Below are 20,546 nucleotides of genomic sequence, written 5' to 3' on the forward strand. Positions count from 1 at the left end.
ACGGCTAAGAATTCCGGATTCGCCATCCAGGCGCGTAGGGCGCTATGGCTCAAATCCTGGTCAGCTGATGTGACTTCAAAGTCTAAATTACTCAACATTCCTTTCAAGGGGCAGACCTTATTCGGGCCTGGTTTGAAAGAAATTATTGCTGACATTACTGGAGGTAAGGGTCATACCCTTCCTCAGGACAGGGCCAAATCAAAGGCCAAACAGTCTAATTTTCGTGCCTTTCGAAATTTCAAGGCAGGTGCAGCATCAACTTCCTCTGCGTAGGCAAGAGATGTTCAGGATCCCTGGGCGTTGGAGATCATATCTCAGGGATATCTTCTGGACTTCAAAGCTTCTCCTCCACAAGGGAGATTTCACCTTTCAAGATTATCTGCAAACCAGATAAAGAAAGAGGCATTCCTAAGCTGCGTACAAGATCTCCTTGTAATGGGATTGATCCATCCAGTTCCGCGGACGGAACAAGGACAGGGGTTTTATTCAAATCTGTTTGTGGTTCCCAAAAAAGAGGGAACCTTCAGACCAATTTTGGATTTAAAGATCCTAAACAAATTCCTCAGAGTTCCGTCATTCAAGATGGAAACTATTCGAACCATTTTACCCATGATCCAAGAGGGTCAGTACATGACCACAGTGGACTTAAAGGATGCCTACCTTCACATTCGGATTCACAAGAATCATCATCAGTTCCTGAGGTTTGCCTTTCTAGACAGGCATTACCAATTTGTAGCTCTTCCATTCGGGTTGGCTACAGCCCCAAGAATTTTTACAAAGGTTCTGGGCTCACTTCTGGCGATCCTAAGACCGTGAGGCATAGTGGTGGCTCCTTACCTGGACGATATCCTGATACAGGCGTCAAGCTTTCAAATTGCCAAATCTCATACAGAGATAGTTCTGGCATTCCTGAGGTCGCATGGGTGGAAAGTGAACGAAGAAAAGAGTTCTCTATCTCCTCTCACGAGGGTTTCCTTCCTAGGGACTCTGTAGAAATGAAAATTTACCTGACGGAGTCCAGGTTATCAAAACTTCTAAATGCTTGCCGTGTTCTTCACTCCATTCCGCGCCCCACGGTGGCTCAGTGCATGGAAGTAATCGGCTTAATGGTAGCGGCGATGGACATAGTGCCATTCGCGCGCCTGCATCTCAGACCGCTGCAATTATGCATGCTCAGTCAGTGGAATGGGGATTACACAGATTTGTCCCCTCTACTAAATCTGGATCAGGAAACCAGAGATTCTCTTCCCTGGTGGTTATCTCGGGCCCATCTGTCCAAGGGTATGACCTTTCGCAGACCAGATTGGACAATTGTAACAACAGATGCCAGCCTTCTAGGTTGGGGTGCAGTCTGGAACTCCCTGAAGGCTCAGGGTTCATGGACTCAGGAGGAGAAGCTCCTCCCAATAAATATTCTGGAGTTAAGAGCTATATTCAATGCTCTTCTGGCTTGGCCTCAGCTAGCAACACCGAGGTTCATCAGATTTCAGTCGGACAACATCACGACTGAGGCTTGCATCAACCATCAAGGGGGAACCAGGAGTTCCCTAGCGATGTCAGAAGTCTCTAAGATAATTCGCTGGGCAGAGACTCACTCTTGCCACCTGTCAGCGATCCATATCCCAGGAGTAGAGAACTGGGAGGCGGATTTTCTAAGTCGTCAGACTTTTCATCCGGGGGAATGGGAACTCCATCCGGAGGTGTTTGCTCAATTGGTTCTCCGTTGGGGCAAACCAGAATTGGATCTCATGGCGTCTCGACAGAACGCCAAGCTTCCTTGTTACGGATCCAGGTCCAGAGACCCAGAAGCGGCACTGATAGATGCTCTAGCAGCGCCTTGGTTCTTCAACCTGGCTTATGTGTTTCCACCGTTTCCTCTGCTCCCTCGTCTGATTGCCAAAATCAAACAGGAAAGAGCTTCGGTGATATTGATAGCGCCTGCGTGGCCACGAAGGACCTGGTATACAGACCTAGTGGACATGTCATCCTTTCCACCATGGACTCTGCCTCTGAGACAAGACCTTCTAATACAAGGTCCTTTCAATCATCCGAATCTACTTTCTCTAAGACTGACTGCATGGAGATTGAACGCTTGATCCTATCAAAGCATGGCTTCTCCGAGTCAGTAATTGATACCTTAATACAGGCACGAAAGCCTGTCACCAGGAAAATTTACCACAAGATATGGCGTAAATATCTTCATTGGTGTGAATCCAAGAATTACTCATGGAGTAGGGTTAGGATTTCTAGGATATTGTCCTTCCTCCAAGAGGGTTTGGACAAAGGATTATCAGCTAGTTCTTTAAAGGGACAGATTTCTGCTCTGTCTATTCTTTTACACAAGCGTCTGGCAGAAGTTCCAGACGTTCAGGTATTTTGTCAGGCTTTAGTTAGAATTAAGCCTGTGTTTAAACCTGTTGCTCCTCCATGGAGCTTAAACTTGGTTCTTAAAGTTCTTCAAGGGGTTCCGTTTGAACCGCTTCATTCTATTGATATCAAACTTCTTTCATGGAAAGTTCTTTTTCTGATGGCTATTTCCTCGGCTCGAAGAGTCTGAGTTATCTGCCTTACATTGTGATTCTCCTTATCTGATCTTTCATTCAGATAAAGTTGTTCTGCGTACAAAACCTGGGTTTTTACCTAAGGTGATTTCTAACAAGAATATCAATCAAGAGATTGTTGTTCCATCATTATGTCCTAATCCTTCTTCAAAGAAGGAACGTCTTTTGCATAATCTAGACGTAGTCTGTGCCTTGAAGTTTTACTTACAGGCTACTAAATATTTTCGCCAAACATCTAACCTGTTTGTTGTTTACTCTGGACAGAGGAGAGGTCAGAAGGCCTCGGCAACCTCTCTTTCTTTTTGGCTTCGGAGTATAATCTGTTTAGCCTATGAGACTGCTGGACAGCAGCCTCCTGAAAGGATTACAGCTCATTCTACTAGAGCTGTGGCTTCCACCTGGGCCTTTAAAAATGAGGCCTCTGTTGAACAGATTTGCAAGGCTGCAACTTGGTCTTCCCTTCATACTTTTTCCAAATTTTACAAATTTGATACTTTTGCTTCTTCGGAGGCTGTTTTTGGCAGAAAGGTTCTACAGGCAGTGGTTCCTGCCTTGTCCCTCCCATCATCCGTGTACTTTAGCTTTGGTATTGGTATCCCACAAGTAATGGATGATCTGTGGACTGGATACACTTAACAAGAGAAAACATAATTTATGTTTATCTGATAAATTTATTTCTCTTGTAGTGTATCCAGTCCACGGCCCGCCCTGTCCTTTTCAGGCAGGTCTAAATTTTAATTAAACTACAGTCACCACTGCACCCTATGGTTTCTCCTTTTCTCGGCTTGTTTCGGTCGAATGACTGGATATGACAGTGAGGGGAGGAGCTATATAGCAGCTCTGCTGTGGGTGATCCTCTTGCAACTTCCTGTTGGGAAGGAGAATATCCCACAAGTAATGGATGATCCGTGGACTGGATACACTACAAGAGAAATAAATTTATCAGGTAAGCATAAATTATGTTTTTTAGTACTCAAAAATTGGATGTAGGGGGCATGTCTGGGCTAAGGCTGAAGATGGCCACAAAACTGTGAGCTCTGGCAGACTAAATTACATACCGCCATGTAATCGAAATAAATTGAGATACAAAGAGTTTGTATAGAAGCGCCTCAGGCTAAGGTAAACAACAGGTTAATATTCCAACAACACCACTAATTTCCTATAGGTGTGTCAAAGTATAATTCCACCAAAAAAGTTTTGGAAAATTGAACAGTATTTAATTCACATATAGAAAAACATTACGAAAAAACTTTAAAATATAGAGCCATTAAAAAACCTTATAAAACTTTAAAAAAGGATAAGCCCCAAAGATCAAGGCTTATATAAAATCATCACACTGAATACATTCAATTTATTCAGTAACATTTTCTTGTTCATCCCATAGGCCGGATCGCTGAAGAGTTTTTTGGCGGCCTCCACTGGGGAAATTTTTCAGCACCCCCTGGGAAACTGGGTATGTGGAGATATCTTCCAACTCTCCTTCTCTCTATAAAATACACTAACAATGGAGGCAGATTATATGAGCATACAAAGCATCATGATCGATTTTGAGTTGCGGATGTCTAACAGATTCAACCGCCTTTTGTGCTTCATGAAACGCACACTTAAAGGTGACAGTCCATAAACCTGAAGCAGTTCTTGTTGCTGAGCCCATTACCCAAAGATGGGGCATGCAATCTCTCCCGACCCGCTTTCCTGAGGATGGAAACCCTACCCATCCATCCGTGGCTGAGTGTGAAAATTCCTGGCTGCTTACCTTGATACCCGATCAGAGGGATGAAGCCAGCCTTTTGAGAGGAAGTGCCGACGGTCTTCATGTTCGGCAGGAGAGCCCTGCAGTTGAGGCGACGGAGCAGCTGGGCACTGAGCCTGGCGACTGTCCTGAAGAGGCCTTCATATAACGAGGGGGCGGTCTGGGCCCTTATGTGGAAGCCATCTCCATGAAGCACTGGAGCCCACCTGAAAAGCCACATGACCAGTTTGACTTGCCAGATCAAAACGGAACTCCGGCGATTCCTCACAGTCCGAGGCTAAAGGTAGAAGCGCTATTGGACTGTTTCACTGTTCTTGCTCCATTTTCAGTTCTACCATGCACTACCGAACTGGAGGCCTACATGACCTGGGAATTCTTGGGAGCGGCGATAGTGTCTGACTCTCTTTGCAGAGAGAGAGCCTACGGTCATAATAAGATCGGTGTGGGATAGACTGGGATGAGAGCTTCATTACTCATACATTCCCTTTCACCAACTCTAGCATATGATGATCGGCAGATCTGAAACTTACCTACACTTAATAGTGTATTCCTTTATGAGAGCAGCTGCTGAGAAACGGTGGCAAACTTTTCTACATCACCATACCGTGACTGTGTGCAATAATATTTAAACCCATGATAATATGGTTAATAATGTAGATTCAAGATTAGCGTATTAGAGTGCTTTATAAAGTGTTATTAGAAACTGAAATATTCATGTAGTTAGGTGGTGCCATACCTATCATGATTAGGGGGAGATCTGCAGATCGCCTACTCTGGCATGTCACTATTAACTAGCAATAATTTGAATATCTTCCTGCACTAACACACCATATAGTTTCTTCTAAACTGTAACTTCTACTCCTTTTGCTCAATCGCTCCTATATCATACACTTTTACACAATAGCTATAGGGTTCCAATATACCGTGCTCAACTTCAGGATGGGTTAACTATATTTTTAAATGGGGGCGACCCTTATTAGACTGGAACGTTGATGTATGTCTCTAGTACTGGCTAGCTAGATTCAGTCTAACATGTGCTTGGTAATAACCTTTATAGAATCTACATCTCTCAAAGTCACCCCTTGTGAATCTGCATTAATTTATTGAACCTATTCTCTAATATTAAGCAGATCTTCCAGCCCACTTTATTGTTCATCTTTCTCTAAGCTAACTCCTTCCGCATAATGTGCAGTTCTAGAACTGTTCTTATGCTCCCAACACCATAGAATTTGATGATGGGTCTACCTGGTTGTCTGTCGTTTGGCAGTGATTTCTAATCTTATACAAATGGTGGAATGTCGGCGGCCGAGATAGCACACTATGAAATGGGGATGAGTCAGTTTATAGTATTTCCACTACTAGTATTGTTGGTACTGTTTTTAGTTATGCAATATTTACTGTGCAATTAGAACATAATATACACTTACCTTTCAAAACCAATAGACCTTAAATGCCTCACCTCAGACGATCCAGGGCAATGGTTTCTGGGTCTACTTAACCCTTTATTACCCTATGCTCAGTGTTAATAGCCCTCCTATAATTTAGATTCCGGTATTGTTTAGATGTATTCCCGTAGACCGAAAATGTCTAAGACCTTTACATACTGTTTGTTATATAATAGTGAGCAATGTTTACCATAGGCAAATATTAGTGTATTTTATTCCCATTAAATGGCATTCTAGAGATCCAAAGGAGCTTATTTAACTATACTGAGTTACAGTTTCTATGTTTTTCATATTGTGAAGATTTGTTAGCTTTAGCAATATTAACAGCTTCTCTATATGAACCTAGTCTATACTAGTTCTCTCGCCCTCCTTTAAATTTTCTGGACCCACTTGTGGTCCTGGCAGACATTAGAGATGTGAATGTTCAGTACAGGTCCGAAAGTGGCCTGTTTTACTCAAAAATCCTCAGCTTAGTATGGTGAGTTCATTGGGGTCCAAGAATGGCCTCTTCTGCTTCTGAGGAGAAAAAAAAAAGAGGGTGGTTTTTGGGTTTGCTCCCCAAATATTCAGTGTTTGAATTATTTCCTAGTTTTTCAATTGAATGTGATTGTCATAGCAAATGTTATTTAAGTTTATTGAAGCATCTATGTTCTGCTTTTTTTCTTTTGGCTTATGGTCTATGTATTTCTAAATGAGCAAACTGGATTTCATGTGAATTCTTAACCCTCAGTAAAAATTAATAAAACAAAAAATTGGAAGTAAATACTGCCGTCTTCACAAGCCTAACACTGCTACTTACAGTATATATCTCTGACTTTAGCAGAGTTGACAAGATACCGCAAAACAATACCAGCCTTGTCTACTCCAGTAATAGGTGCAGATAAGGCAAGTGGTGGCCGGAGTTTGGTCATTGAGAAACCATAGTAGAAAACATTCACACTTGGCTGGTGTGTTTTATGTATTGTAAGACACTGGTTTTATGCCCCTCTAAGTATAAGCTGTGCTCATGTAGATCCTGTAGTACCAGTAGAATTCTTTTTATTTTTTATTAATTCCTCATTTGCATACATATTTTTCTTTAGTTGAAGGTCCCTTTAGGATTAATTGCAGAAATGTTCTTGAGTACAGTTATAACAATTGTTTTCCATTGTCCTCTAACTCTGTTTCCACCTCTCCAAGCTGCCTGATTAGTATTTTATTGTTGCTTTTTCTTTACTACAAGATTTACAGATACGGTAATAACCATCAGGAATCGGCATAATGATGTTATCCCAACAATGGCTCAGGGAGTTGTTGAATATAAAGACAGCTTTGGTATAGATCCAGTAACTTCTCAAAATGTGCAGTATTTCTTAGATCGCTTCTTTATGAGCCGTATTTCAATTAGGATGCTGCTGAATCAGCACAGTAAGTATAACCTTTTAATTATTATTTAAAAACGACTTTTTATGATGTGTAAGAAGTGAATACTATAAACTGTCATTAAGTCTATTAATGCCTTATTCAGTGCATGTTTTGTAAAAAAAATTTCTTTATAATGTTGGTGAGAGTCCATAACCTTGCTCTTGGGATTTCATCACCTGGCTACCAGGAGGAGACAAAAACACCCCACACCAGAACTTTCAAATATTCCTCCTACTTCCCTCTCTCTCCCAGTAGTTCTTTGTCAGAATGCTCTAAAGATTTGAAGAAGATTCGTTAAAATTTGTGTTTGGTAATGCTTCTCTTGGGAGTTATCAAAGGCAAGGCACGTGTGTCACTGGGAAGTTCCTAAGCCTCCTCTTGTTGGCCAGGTAAATGTACACCCTGCATAGTCCTTGCAGGGTACTTTGGAACTTAGTACCATAGGCCACTGACACTCTTCTGGTACTTGGCCACTGTATAGTTCAGTGCCCCATTGTTTTGTATTATGTTGAGCAGCGGTTTGTGCACATAAGTGGCAAATAGGGTGGTTAATCCATAACCCATAGCTTCTTAGGGATGGCAGGAGGCTTGATGTCCTCTACACTTGGGCTCACATTTTCTTTACAACTTTTTTAGGTGTACAGCTCTTTAAGGGTTTGGCCGGAAATGCGGCTTTTACTTCTCTCAGCGCCATGGTGACAGAAATAGCTACAGAAACACTGAGGCAGCAGTGGTTGGCATGAGAACGACGGGAGGCTTGCATCTCCACTTTTCTGTGGCTAGGGAAGAGTTAATTATTTTCGCGCCACAAGAAAGCATTTTGGCGTGCTTTTTGCCTCCCTTCAATATTGGCACAGCTACACGCAGGACACTTCAGCCTATTCTCCTCGTGCTGCAGGGATCCTGCAGCAAGAGGGGTCTAATTGTTCTTTTCCGCATAGTAGTGGCTCAACTTAAACAGGAGAGGGTGTTAGCATCGTGGCCACGCAGGACCTGGCATGCAGACCTGGTTCGGTGGTCCAGTGCTCCACCATGGTGTCTTCTTCAGCAACAAGACCGTCTAGTACAGAGTCCGTTCTCAGCTTAACTGGGATTGAATGTTTGATTCTTTTCATGAGTGGCTTCTCTAATTCTGTAATTCTGACTTTGATACAAACCTGTGATGAGAAGGATTTATCATAAGTTGTGGAAAGTTGACCTTTTCTTGTTGTTCTAATAGTGGTTATCCCTGGCATTCTGTGATAATTCCCCGTATTTTTCAGTTTCTGCAGAAAGGCTTAGATAAGGGTTTATCTGCTAGATTTCTGTACTCTACAGGAAGCTAGCTCATCTTTCTGATATTCAATCTTTTGTTCAGGCTCTGGTCAAAATCAGACCTGTTATTAATCCAGCTTCTCCTCCATGGAGCGTCAAGTTTTTATACTCAGGATAGCGCAAGGGTCAGAAGGCTCGTCGGTATCCTTGTCGTTCTAGTTGAGGAGTATAATACACATGGTTACTTGGAGGCAGGTCAGTGGCCACCTGCCAAATTACTGCTCATTCCACTCGTTCCGTTTCTACCTCTTGGTCTTTCAGGCATGAGGCTTCTATAGAACAGGTTGTAGGGCTGCAACTTGGTCTTCTTTATACACATTCATAAAGCTGTACCGTTTCAATGTTTTTGCCTTGGCGGAGGCTCCATTTGGTAGGAAGGTCCTTCAGGCTGTGGTGTTAAGTAAATAGGTGCCTGCCCCTTTCTTTTTGTTTCACCCCAAAAAAATTATGGAATTCAAAGCTTGGGTATTGGTTACGAAGAGTAAAGTCATCCCCCCTCTCACCACCATTAGAAAGAAAACACAATGTATTCTTACCTGATAAATTATTTTCTTTCTTGGTAGTGAGTCTATGAACCCACCGATTGTTTAGTAAGTGGTGGCAGTCTAGTATTGCACCTCTTTGCCCACTAATCTCTTGTTTTTTTACACTCTTGGCTATATGTACTACAAAGACAGAAAGGGAAGTAGGAGGGATTTTTAAAGCTCTAGTGTGGGATGTCTTTGCCTTCTCCTGGTGACCAGGTGATGTAAGGTTTTGGACTCTCACCACCAAGAAAGAAAATAATTTATCAGATAAGTATACATTTAGTTTTTCCATTTATCTTCATTTATAAACCTTTAAGGGACACAAAACCCATTTTCTCCAACATAGGTTTGTCCGGTCCACGGCGTCATCCTTACTTGTGGGATATTCTCTTCCCCAACAGGAAATGGCAAAGAGCCCAGCAAAGCTGGTCACATGATCCCTCCTAGGCTCCGCCTACCCCAGTCATTCTCTTTGCCGTTGTACAGGCAACATCTCCACGGAGATGGCTTAGAGTTTTTTAGTGTTTAACTGTAGTTTTTATTATTCAATCAAGAGTTTGTTATTTTAAAATAGTGCTGGTATGTACTATTTACTCAGAAACAGAAAAGAGATGAAGATTTCTGTTTGTATGAGGAAAATGATTTTAGCAACCGTTACTAAAATCCATGGCTGTTCCACACAGGACTGTTGAGAGGAATTAACTTCAGTTGGGGGAACAGTGAGCAGTCTCTTGCTGCTTGAGGTATGACACATTCTAACAAGACGATGTAATGCTGGAAGCTGTCATTTTCCCTATGGGATCCGGTAAGCCATGTTTATTAAGATAGTAAATAAGGGCTTCACAAGGGCTTATTAAGACTGTAGACTTTTTCTGGGCTAAATCGATTCATTATTAACACATATTTAGCCTTGAGGAATCATTTAATCTGGGTATTTTGATAAGATTTTATCGGCAGGCACTATTTTAGACACCTTATTCTTTAGGGGCTTTCCCAAATCATAGGCAGAGCCTCATTTTCGCGCCGTTGTTGCGCACTTGTTTTTGAGAGGCATGACATGCAGTCGCATGTGTGAGGAGCTCTGATACATAGAAAAGACTTTCTGAAGGCGTCATTTGGTATCGTATTCCCCTTTGGGCTTGGTTGGGTCTCAGCAAAGCAGATACCAGGGACTGTAAAGGGGTTAAAGTTAAAAACGGCTCCGGTTCCGTTATTTTAAGGGTTAAAGCTTCCAAATTTGGTGTGCAATACCTTTAAGGCTTTAAGACACTGTGGTGAAATTTTGGTGAATTTTGAACAATTCCTTCATATTTTTTCGCAATTGCAGTAATAAAGTGTGTTCAGTTTAAAATTTAAAGTGACAGTAACGGTTTTATTTTAAAACGTTTTTTGTACTTTGTTATCAAGTTTATGCCTGTTTAACATGTCTGAACTACCAGATAGACTGTGTTCTGAATGTGGGGAAGCCAGAGTTCCTTCTCATTTAAATAAATGTGATTTATGTGACAATGACAATGATGCCCAAGATGATTCCTCAAGTGAGGGGAGTAAGCATGGTACTGCATCATTCCCTCCTTCGTCTACACGAGTCTTGCCCACTCAGGAGGCCCCTAGTACATCTAGCGCGCCAATACTCCTTACTATGCAACAATTAACGGCTGTAATGGATAATTCTGTCAAAAACATTTTAGCCAAAATGCACACTTATCAGCGTAAGCGCGACTGCTCTGTTTTAGATACTGAAGAGCATGACGACGCTGATAATAATGGTTCTGAAGGGCCCCTAAACCAGTCTGAGGGGGCCAGGGAGGTTTTGTCTGAGGGAGAAATTACAGATTCAGGGAACATTTCTCAACAAGCTGAACCTGATGTGATTACGTTTAAATTTAAGTTGGAACATCTCCGCGCTCTGCTTAAGGAGGTGTTATCCACTCTGGATGATTGTGACAATTTGGTCATCCCAGAGAAGCTATGTAAAATGGACAAGTTCCTAGAGGTCCCGGGGCTCCCAGAAGCTTTTCCTATACCCAAGCGGGTGGCGGACATTGTAAATAAAGAATGGGAAAGGCCCGGTATTCCTTTCGTCCCTCCCCCCATATTTAAAAAATTGTTTCCTATGGTCGACCCCAGAAAGGACTTATGGCAGACAGTCCCCAAGGTCGAGGGAGCGGTTTCCACTTTAAACAAACGCACCACTATACCCATAGAAGATAGTTGTGCTTTCAAAGATCCTATGGATAAAAAATTAGAAGGTTTACTTAAAAAGATGTTTGTTCAGCAGGGTTACCTTCTACAACCAATTTCATGCATTGTCCCTGTCGCTACAGCCGCATGTTTCTGGTTCGATGAGCTGGTAAAGGCGGTCGATAGTGATTCTCCTCCTTATGAGGAGATTATGGACAGAATCAATGCTCTCAAATTGGCTAATTCTTTCACCCTAGACGCCACTTTGCAATTGGCTAGGTTAGCGGCTAAGAATTCTGGGTTTGCTATTGTGGCGCGCAGAGCGCTTTGGTTGAAATCTTGGTCAGCTGATGCGTCTTCCAAGAACAAGCTACTTAACATTCCTTTCAAGGGGAAAACGCTGTTTGGCCCTGACTTGAAAGAGATTATCTCTGATATCACTGGGGGTAAGGGCCATGCCCTTCCTCAGGATCGGCCTTTCAAGGCCAAAAATAAACCTAATTTTCGTCCCTTTCGTAGAAACGGACCAGCCCAAAGTGCTACGTCCTCTAAGCAAGAGGGTAATACTTCTCAAGCCAATCAAGCTTGGAGACCAATGCAAGGCTGGAACAAGGGAAAGCAGGCCAAGAAACCTGCCACTGCTACCAAGACAGCATGAAATGTTGGCCCCCGATCCGGGACCGGATCTGGTGGGGGGCAGACTCTCTCTCTTCGCTCAGGCTTGGGCAAGAGATGTTCTGGATCCTTGGACACTAGAAATAGTCTCCCAAGGTTATCTTCTGGAATTCAAGGGGCTTCCCCCAAGGGGGAGGTTCCACAGGTCTCAGTTGTCTTCAGACCACATAAAAAGACAGGCATTCTTACATTGTGTAGAAGACCTGTTAAAAATGGGAGTGATTCATCCTGTTCCATTAGGAGAACAAGGGATGGGGTTCTACTCCAATCTGTTCATAGTTCCCAAAAAAGAGGGAACGTTCAGACCAATCTTAGATCTCAAGATCTTAAACAAGTTTCTCAAGGTTCCATCGTTCAAGATGGAAACCATTCGAACAATTCTTCCTTCCATCCAGGAAGGTCAATTCATGACCACGGTGGATTTAAAGGATGCGTATCTACATATTCCTATCCACAAGGAACATCATCGGTTCCTAAGGTTCGCATTCCTGGACAAGCATTACCAGTTCGTGGCGCTTCCTTTCGGATTAGCCACTGCTCCAAGGATTTTCACAAAGGTACTAGGGTCCCTTCTAGCTGTGCTAAGACCAAGGGGCATTGCTGTAGTACCTTACTTGGACGACATTCTGATTCAAGCGTCGTCCCTTCCTCAAGCAAAGGCTCACACGGACATCGTCCTGGCCTTTCTCAGATCTCACGGATGGAAAGTGAACGTGGAAAAGAGTTCTCTATCTCCGTCAACAAGGGTTCCCTTCTTGGGAACAATAATAGACTCCTTAGAAATGAGGATTTTTCTGACAGAGGCCAGAAAAACAAGACTTCTAGACTCTTGTCGGATACTTCATTCCGTTCCTCTTCCTTCCATAGCGCAGTGCATGGAAGTGATAGGTTTGATGGTAGCGGCAATGGACATAGTTCCTTTTGCGCGCATTCATCTAAGACCATTACAACTGTGCATGCTCAGTCAGTGGAATGGGGACTATACAGACTTGTCTCCGAGGATACAAGTAAATCAGAGGACCAGAGACTCACTCCGTTGGTGGCTGTCCCTGGACAACCTGTCACAAGGGATGACCTTCCGCAGACCAGAGTGGGTCATTGTCACGACCGACGCCAGTCTGATGGGCTGGGGCGCGGTCTGGGGATCCCTGAAAGCTCAGGGTCTTTGGTCTCGGGAAGAATCTCTTCTACCGATAAATATTCTGGAACTGAGAGCGATATTCAATGCTCTCAAGGCTTGGCCTCAGCTAGCGAGGGCCAGGTTCATACGGTTTCAATCAGACAACATGACAACTGTTGCGTACATCAACCATCAGGGGGGAACAAGGAGTTCCCTGGCGATGGAAGAAGTGACCAAAATCATTCAATGGGCGGAGTCTCACTCCTGCCACCTGTCTGCAATCCACATCCCAGGAGTGGAAAATTGGGAAGCGGATTTTCTGAGTCGTCAGACATTGCATCCGGGGGAGTGGGAACTCCATCCGGAAATCTTTGCCCAAATCACTCAACTGTGGGGCATTCCAGACATGGATCTGATGGCCTCTCGTCAGAACTTCAAAGTTCCTTGCTACGGGTCCAGATCCAGGGATCCCAAGGCGGCTCTAGTGGATGCACTAGTAGCACCTTGGACCTTCAAACTAGCTTATGTGTTCCCGCCGTTTCCTCTCATCCCCAGGCTGGTAGCCAGGATCAATCAGGAGAGGGCGTCGGTGATCTTGATAGCTCCTGCGTGGCCACGCAGGACTTGGTATGCAGATCTGGTGAATATGTCATCGGCTCCACCATGGAAGCTACCTTTGAGACGAGACCTTCTTGTTCAAGGTCCGTTCGAACATCCGAATCTGGTCTTACTCCAGCTGACTGCTTGGAGATTGAACGCTTGATCTTATCGAAGCGAGGGTTCTCAGATCCTGTTATCGATACTCTTGTTCAGGCCAGAAAGCCTGTAACTAGAAAGATTTACCACAAAATTTGGAAAAAATATATCTGTTGGTGTGAATCTAAAGGATTCCCTTGGGACAAGGTTAAGATTCCTAAGATTCTATCCTTCCTTCAAGAAGGATTGGAAAAAGGATTATCTGCAAGTTCCCTGAAGGGACAGATTTCTGCCTTGTCTGTGTTACTTCACAAAAAGCTGGCAGCTGTGCCAGATGTTCAAGCCTTTGTTCAGGCTCTGGTTAGAATCAAGCCTGTTTACAAACCTTTGACTCCTCCTTGGAGTCTCAACTTAGTTCTTTCAGTTCTTCAGGGGGTTCCGTTTGAACCCTTACATTCCGTTGATATTAAGTTATTATCTTGGAAAGTTTTGTTTTTGGTTGCAATTTCTTCTGCTAGAAGAGTTTCAGAATTATCTGCTCTGCAGTGTTCTCCTCCTTATCTGGTGTTCCATGCAGATAAGGTGGTTTTACGTACTAAACCTGGTTTTCTTCCAAAAGTTGTTTCTAACAAAAACATTAACCAGGAGATTATCGTACCTTCTCTGTGTCCGAAACCAGTTTCAAAGAAGGAACGTTTGTTGCACAATTTGGATGTTGTTCGCGCTCTAAAATTCTATTTAGACGCTACAAAGGATTTTAGACAAACATCTTCCTTGTTTGTTGTTTATTCCGGTAAAAGGAGAGGTCAAAAAGCAACTTCTACCTCTCTCTCTTTTTGGATTAAAAGCATCATCAGATTGGCTTACGAGACTGCCGGACGGCAGCCTCCCGAAAGAATCACAGCTCATTCCACTAGGGCTGTGGCTTCCACATGGGCCTTCAAGAACGAGGCTTCTGTTGATCAGATATGTAGGGCAGCGACTTGGTCTTCACTGCACACTTTTACCAAATTTTACAAGTTTGATACTTTTGCTTCTTCTGAGGCTATTTTTGGGAGAAAGGTTTTGCAAGCCGTGGTGCCTTCCATCTAGGTGACCTGATTTGCTCCCTCCCATCATCCGTGTCCTAAAGCTTTGGTATTGGTTCCCACAAGTAAGGATGACGCCGTGGACCGGACACACCTATGTTGGAGAAAACAGAATTTATGTTTACCTGATAAATTACTTTCTCCAACGGTGTGTCCGGTCCACGGCCCGCCCTGGTTTTTTAATCAGGTCTGATAATTTATTTTCTTTAACTACAGTCACCACGGTATCATATGGTTTCTCCTATGCAAATATTCCTCCTTAACGTCGGTCGAATGACTGGGGTAGGCGGAGCCTAGGAGGGATCATGTGACCAGCTTTGCTGGGCTCTTTGCCATTTCCTGTTGGGGAAGAGAATATCCCACAAGTAAGGATGACGCCGTGGACCGGACACACCGTTGGAGAAAGTAATTTATCAGGTAAACATAAATTCTGTTTTTTTTTCTTTCATGGTTCATATAGACCATGCAATTTTAAGCAACTTTCTAATTTACTCCTATTATAAAGTTTTATTTGTTCTCTTGCTATCTTTATTTGAAAAAGCAGGAATGTAAGCATAAGGGCCAGCCCATTTTTGATTCAGAACCTGGGTAGCGCTTACTGGGTACATTTAGCCACCAATCAGCAGGCGCTTCACATGTGCTGAACCAAAAATAAAGATAGCAAGAAAAGAAAGAAAAATTTATAATAGGAGTAAATTAGAAAGTTGCTTAAAATTGCATGGTCTCTCTGAATCATGCAAGAAAAAATTAGTGTCCCTTTTTAAAATGACTTTACAAATGACAAAATATAATAAAAACGGTAAGCTAGGGAGAGCCTCAAAACCTAGAATTTACTATTGGCTTATTATTATTATTATAATAATAAATGTTTTACATACACCTCTAAGGGGAAAACACACTTGCCGTGTTCTTAATATTTTTTTTTAGATGGGGCCCCTAAACCTTTTTGTTGTGTTTTTTTTTTTTTTTTTTAACATTTGTTTTGCACCAATCCTGTCAATGTTCTTCCTAGGACCTTTTTAGTGGGTGCACCACCTGGCTAAAATGTTAGCCAATATTAAGCTAAAGTTCGCTAATATTAAAAATGTTAATTTTTTATTGCACTGACTATCATTACATTTGTTAATTATGCAATTAATTTGTGTACTGGATAGCAGAAAATAATATAAAATTAAAAAGATATTACACCGCCCCCACCTGGCTACTTCATAATGCCACCCCACTGGCAACTTTTTCTGTGGAGAACACTGCCTTTTGTGTCAGTTAAATCCATCATAAAGAGTAAGGAGTGTGCACATGTTGCCTGTGCACAAAAGCACTAAATGCCAGTTATGCTTTCCAAAAAGTTGGGTTTTTTTTTGTTTTTTTTATTGCTCAATACTGATTTGGCATTTTATTTAGTACAGATGACCTCAACTTAAAGGTCTTAGGTTGAAAAAGGCATAGGGCTTTAAGGACTCTAAACATGATGATAGGTTATGGTTATATGGATAAAAAGGAGGAAAAAAATATTTTGTGCTTAAAAAGGCCTTTAATAGTGTCACGACTTTCTCACAAATCACAGTAACAATTGTCTTTCTCTGTTTAATGTTCTGTTATAGAACTAAACAAATTAATATGTTACGTGTGTGTAAATATAGGCATTTACATTGTTTAAGCTGTGGGTCTGTACACACAAGCACTTCTTGCTTTTGTATAGTTCATTTTATCTGAGTAAGGGTTTGGAATTCTGATTCAGAGCATACAATGATGTTCTCTTTTCTGTATATTTGGCTATTTTGTAGGAATAGAGCAGTAAAAACTGTATCCATGTGCCTGTTAGAGTAAAAAGTTGTAAAATAGAAACTGGTTATTCTAGCTAATCTGACCTTGAGATGGTCTATTTGTGATCACATGACATAGTAACTGTACAAATTGTCTTTAACACCCAAGCATAGTATTGGGTCACCTCTGACACTATTGTAGGGAAATATACTCTGTGCTACAAATTTACTCATATGTTGATTTGTTTGCATTTCAGCCCTGCTATTTGGTGGGAAAGTAAAAGTAAACCCAGCGCACCCCAAGCACATCGGAAGTATTGATCCTGCCTGTAACGTTGTAGAAGTAGTTAAAGGTAACCTATTACTGCTTGCCTGCTAGAGAAACCGTAAGAGTGAAATAATTTCCAAAATAAAAAATAGTTATGTATTTGACTGAATACAGCATCAATCATAATTTGTATTTTTTTATTAACAAAATCAAAGAAAATATCTATATCCAACGTGTTAATGGTCCTGTGAATAAGGATGATGTGGAAACCCTTTTTACAAACCCGTGTTCAGCAAGACAGTGGCCTTGATTTAATAAAATTTTGCTGCAATTGCAAGATCCATCTAGACTTCAATATCCCTCACAGTATTCTGTAAAGTGACATTTTATATCAAAAGCACCATCTCTGACTTAGTGATAGTCGGTTTGTTTTTAGCTGAGGAGAAACAAATGTGATTTTATATATCTCCTCTGTTGTGTTTTATCTTTACAAAGTTAATAGTGCTTTTTTTTTTTGAGGCTTCAGTGTAATTGTTACAGACAAAAATCCGCAAAACATTGTAAGGACATTCGAGAAGAACATACTCAATACAAAATAATATCTACATTTTCAGGACCCCAAAATAAAATTGTCTGTCAATGATATAAGCAACCTCCATTTTACATTTATAGGGTTTCCCCGCTAAACAGGAGGCCACTCTAGGACCTACATACACTCATGACTACAAGAAGGTGGTCTTTTAAGTTTCAGAGGCCACTCTTGGGTCACGGTGTAATGTAATATCTTTTAAACTGCATATAGATACAGTATAACAATAGTAAATATGACATATATTGTGTAGTCTAGTAAAGAGCGTATTTATGCAAGTCTAGCTTTGTTTTTAAGTAATCTTATCACCTACAAAGTAATTTCAATGCAAGTATATCAGGGCAGATAAAAAATGTTCATAGACGGGGCTGTAGAGTCAAACAGTGCGTTGATAAAGAATGTCCATACCTCCCAACTTGTTCGGTAAAACAGCCTTCAATCCAGCATCCAAAGGCCCCAATTTCTTCCTAAATTGCAGTCGTTAAAAAGTCCTGCATTTTTTATTCTGGTCAGTGGAGGGCAAGCTGAGGTAACTGCCTCACCAGAGGACGACAGGAAGCTGCTAGTGTTGCCTTCCTTACTGACACAGCAATGTGCTACTGGATCATTAGGCTGTGGGGAGTCTTAATGTACAGCACAGCTGATCCGGAAACTGCTGAGTGATGTAGTTGTGAGTTTTATATGTGCTTAAATATGTTTGTGTGTGTGTGTAAATGTCTGTAAATATGTGTGCATGTGTATATTTGTGTGCTGTATGGTACCTATGGGGGGGGGGGGGGTGCAGCAAGGTCCTGTTAAAGGGGAGAAAAGGGTCCCTCTTTGTCTATTTATTTCAAATGTTGGGAGGTATGAATATCTATAAATATCTGGGGCCCCATCCGATATGCAGCGTCGCCCGCAAAAGCCGGCGACGCCGGTTTTTGCGCGGGTTTGGTATCCTATATACAGCGCCGCATATATTTCACCCGGCGGACGTAGTTTTTTTCCCCCATAGACTAACATATAATACCCGCACAATTTATTATCCAATATCCAGCGCAAGGCCTTACGTGGCGAAAATGGAGAGAACTTACTCCATTTTCACCTTGCCATAAAAAGCAGCCGTAGCAGGCCTTACGCTGAGTACCGTAACTCCCTAAAATGCCTACAAAAAAAAAACATAACACCTAACGCATGCACAATGTCTATCTACCTCTTAACCACAATCCCCCACCGCAATACCTAATAAAGTGTTTAACCCCTAAACCGCCGCTCCCGGACCCCGCCGCCACCTACATTAAATGTATTACCCCCTAATCTGACCCCCCTACACCGCCGCCACCACCTACATTAAATGTATTGCCACCTAAACCTAAGTCTAACCCTAACACCCCCTAACTTAATTATTATTTAAATAAAAATAAATAATATTAACTAATTTATTCCTATTTAAAACTAAATACTTACCTATAAAATAAACCCTAAGATAGCTACAATATAATTAATAATTACATTGTAGCTATTTTAGGATTTATATTTATTTTACAGGTAACTTTGTATTTATTTTAACTAGGTACAATAGCTATTAAATAGTTAATAACTATTTAATAGCTACCTAGTTAAAATAATGACAAAATTACCTGTAAAATAAATCCTAACCTAAGTTACAAATACACCTAACACTACACTATCAATAAATAAATTAAATAAATTATAACAATTATCTAAAATACAATTAAATAAACTAAACTATGTTACAAAAACAAACAAACACTAAATTACAAAAAATAAAAAAAATTACAAGAAGTTTAATCTAATTACACCTAATCTAAGCCCCCTAATAAAATAAAAAAGCCCCCAAAATAATAAAATTCCCTATCCTAAACTAAATTACAAATAGCCCTTAAAAGGGCCTTTTGCGGGGCATTGCCCCAAAATAATCAGCTCTTTTACCAGCCCTTAAAAGGGCCTTTTGCGAGGCATTGCCCCAAAGTAATCGGCTCTTTTACCTGTAAAAAAAAGAAATAAAATACCCCCCCAACATTACAACCCACCACCCACACACCCCTACTCTAAAACCCACCCGATTTCCCCCCCCCTTAAAAAAACCTAACACTACCCCATTGAAGATCACCCTACCTTGAGCCGTCTTCACCCAGCCGCGACGAAGTCTTCATCCGATCAGGGCACAAGTGGTCCTCCAGCCGGGCAGAAGTCTTCATCCGATCGGGGCAGAAGAGGTCCTCCATCCGGCAGAAGTCTTCATCCAAGCGGCATCTTCTATATTCATCCTTCCGGCAATGAGCGGCCCCATCTTGAAGACCTCCGGCGTGGAACATCCTTCTCGGCCGACGACTACCCAACGAATGGCTGGTCCTTTAAATGATTTCATCCAAGATGGCGTCCCTCGAATTCCGATTGGCTGATAGGATTCAATCGGAATTAAGGTAGGAAAAATCCGATTGGTTGATTTAATCAGCCAATCGGATTGAAGTTCAATCAGATTGGCTGATTGGATCAGCCAATAGAATGCGAGGTCAATTCTATTGGCTGATCCAATTAGCCAATGGGATTGAACTTCAATCCGATTGGCTGATTAAATCAACCAATCGGATTTTTCCTACCTTAATTCCGATTGAATCCTATCAGCCAATCGGAATTCGAGGGACGCCATCTTGGATGACGTCATTTAAAGGACCAGCCGGCCGAGAAGGATGTTCCGCGCCGGAGGTCTTCAAGATGGAGCCGCTCATCGCCGGAAGGATGAAGATAGAAGATGCCGCTTGGATGAAGATTTCTGCCGGATGGAGGAACTCTTCTGCCCCGATCGGATGAAGACTTCTGCCTGGCTGGAGGACCACTTGTGCCCGGATCGGATGAAGACTTCGGCCCGGCTGGGTGAAGACGGCTCAAGGTAGGGTGATCTTCAATGGGGTAGTGTTAGGTTTATTTAAGGGGGGGATCGGGTGGGTTTTAGAGTAGGTAAAAGAGCTGATTACTTTGGGGCAATGCCCCGCAAAAAGCCTTTTTAAGGGCTGGTAAAAGAGCTGATTACTTTCGGGCAATGCCCCGCAAAAGGCCCTTTTAAGGGCTATTTGTAATTTAGTTTAGGATAGGGAATTTTATTATTTTTGGGAGCTTTTTTATTTTATTAGGGGGCTTAGATTAGGTGTAATTACA

At 42.0% G+C, this 20,546-nt stretch overlaps 1 protein-coding gene across 5 annotated transcripts in view; it reads left to right on the forward strand.

The window, feature by feature from the left end:
- The window catches only part of PDK1 (pyruvate dehydrogenase kinase 1), a 251,531-nt gene that overhangs the window by 61,014 nt on the left and 169,971 nt on the right, over positions 1 to 20,546 (forward strand). For all 5 annotated transcript variants that reach the window (XR_008400113.1, XM_053698443.1, XM_053698444.1 and 2 more), the window contains exons 4-5: positions 6,982 to 7,166; positions 16,788 to 16,883. Coding sequence is in view for 4 of the 5 variants with exons in the window: in XM_053698443.1 (XP_053554418.1) it covers positions 6,982 to 7,166; positions 16,788 to 16,883 (281 nt within the window). In the remaining variant the exon portion in view is untranslated. The remainder of the gene's footprint in view (positions 1 to 6,981; positions 7,167 to 16,787; positions 16,884 to 20,546) is intronic.

The sequence above is a fragment of the Bombina bombina genome, chromosome 1 (assembly GCF_027579735.1).
Source record: "Bombina bombina isolate aBomBom1 chromosome 1, aBomBom1.pri, whole genome shotgun sequence".
In the NCBI taxonomy this organism is placed as follows: domain Eukaryota; kingdom Metazoa; phylum Chordata; class Amphibia; order Anura; family Bombinatoridae; genus Bombina; species Bombina bombina.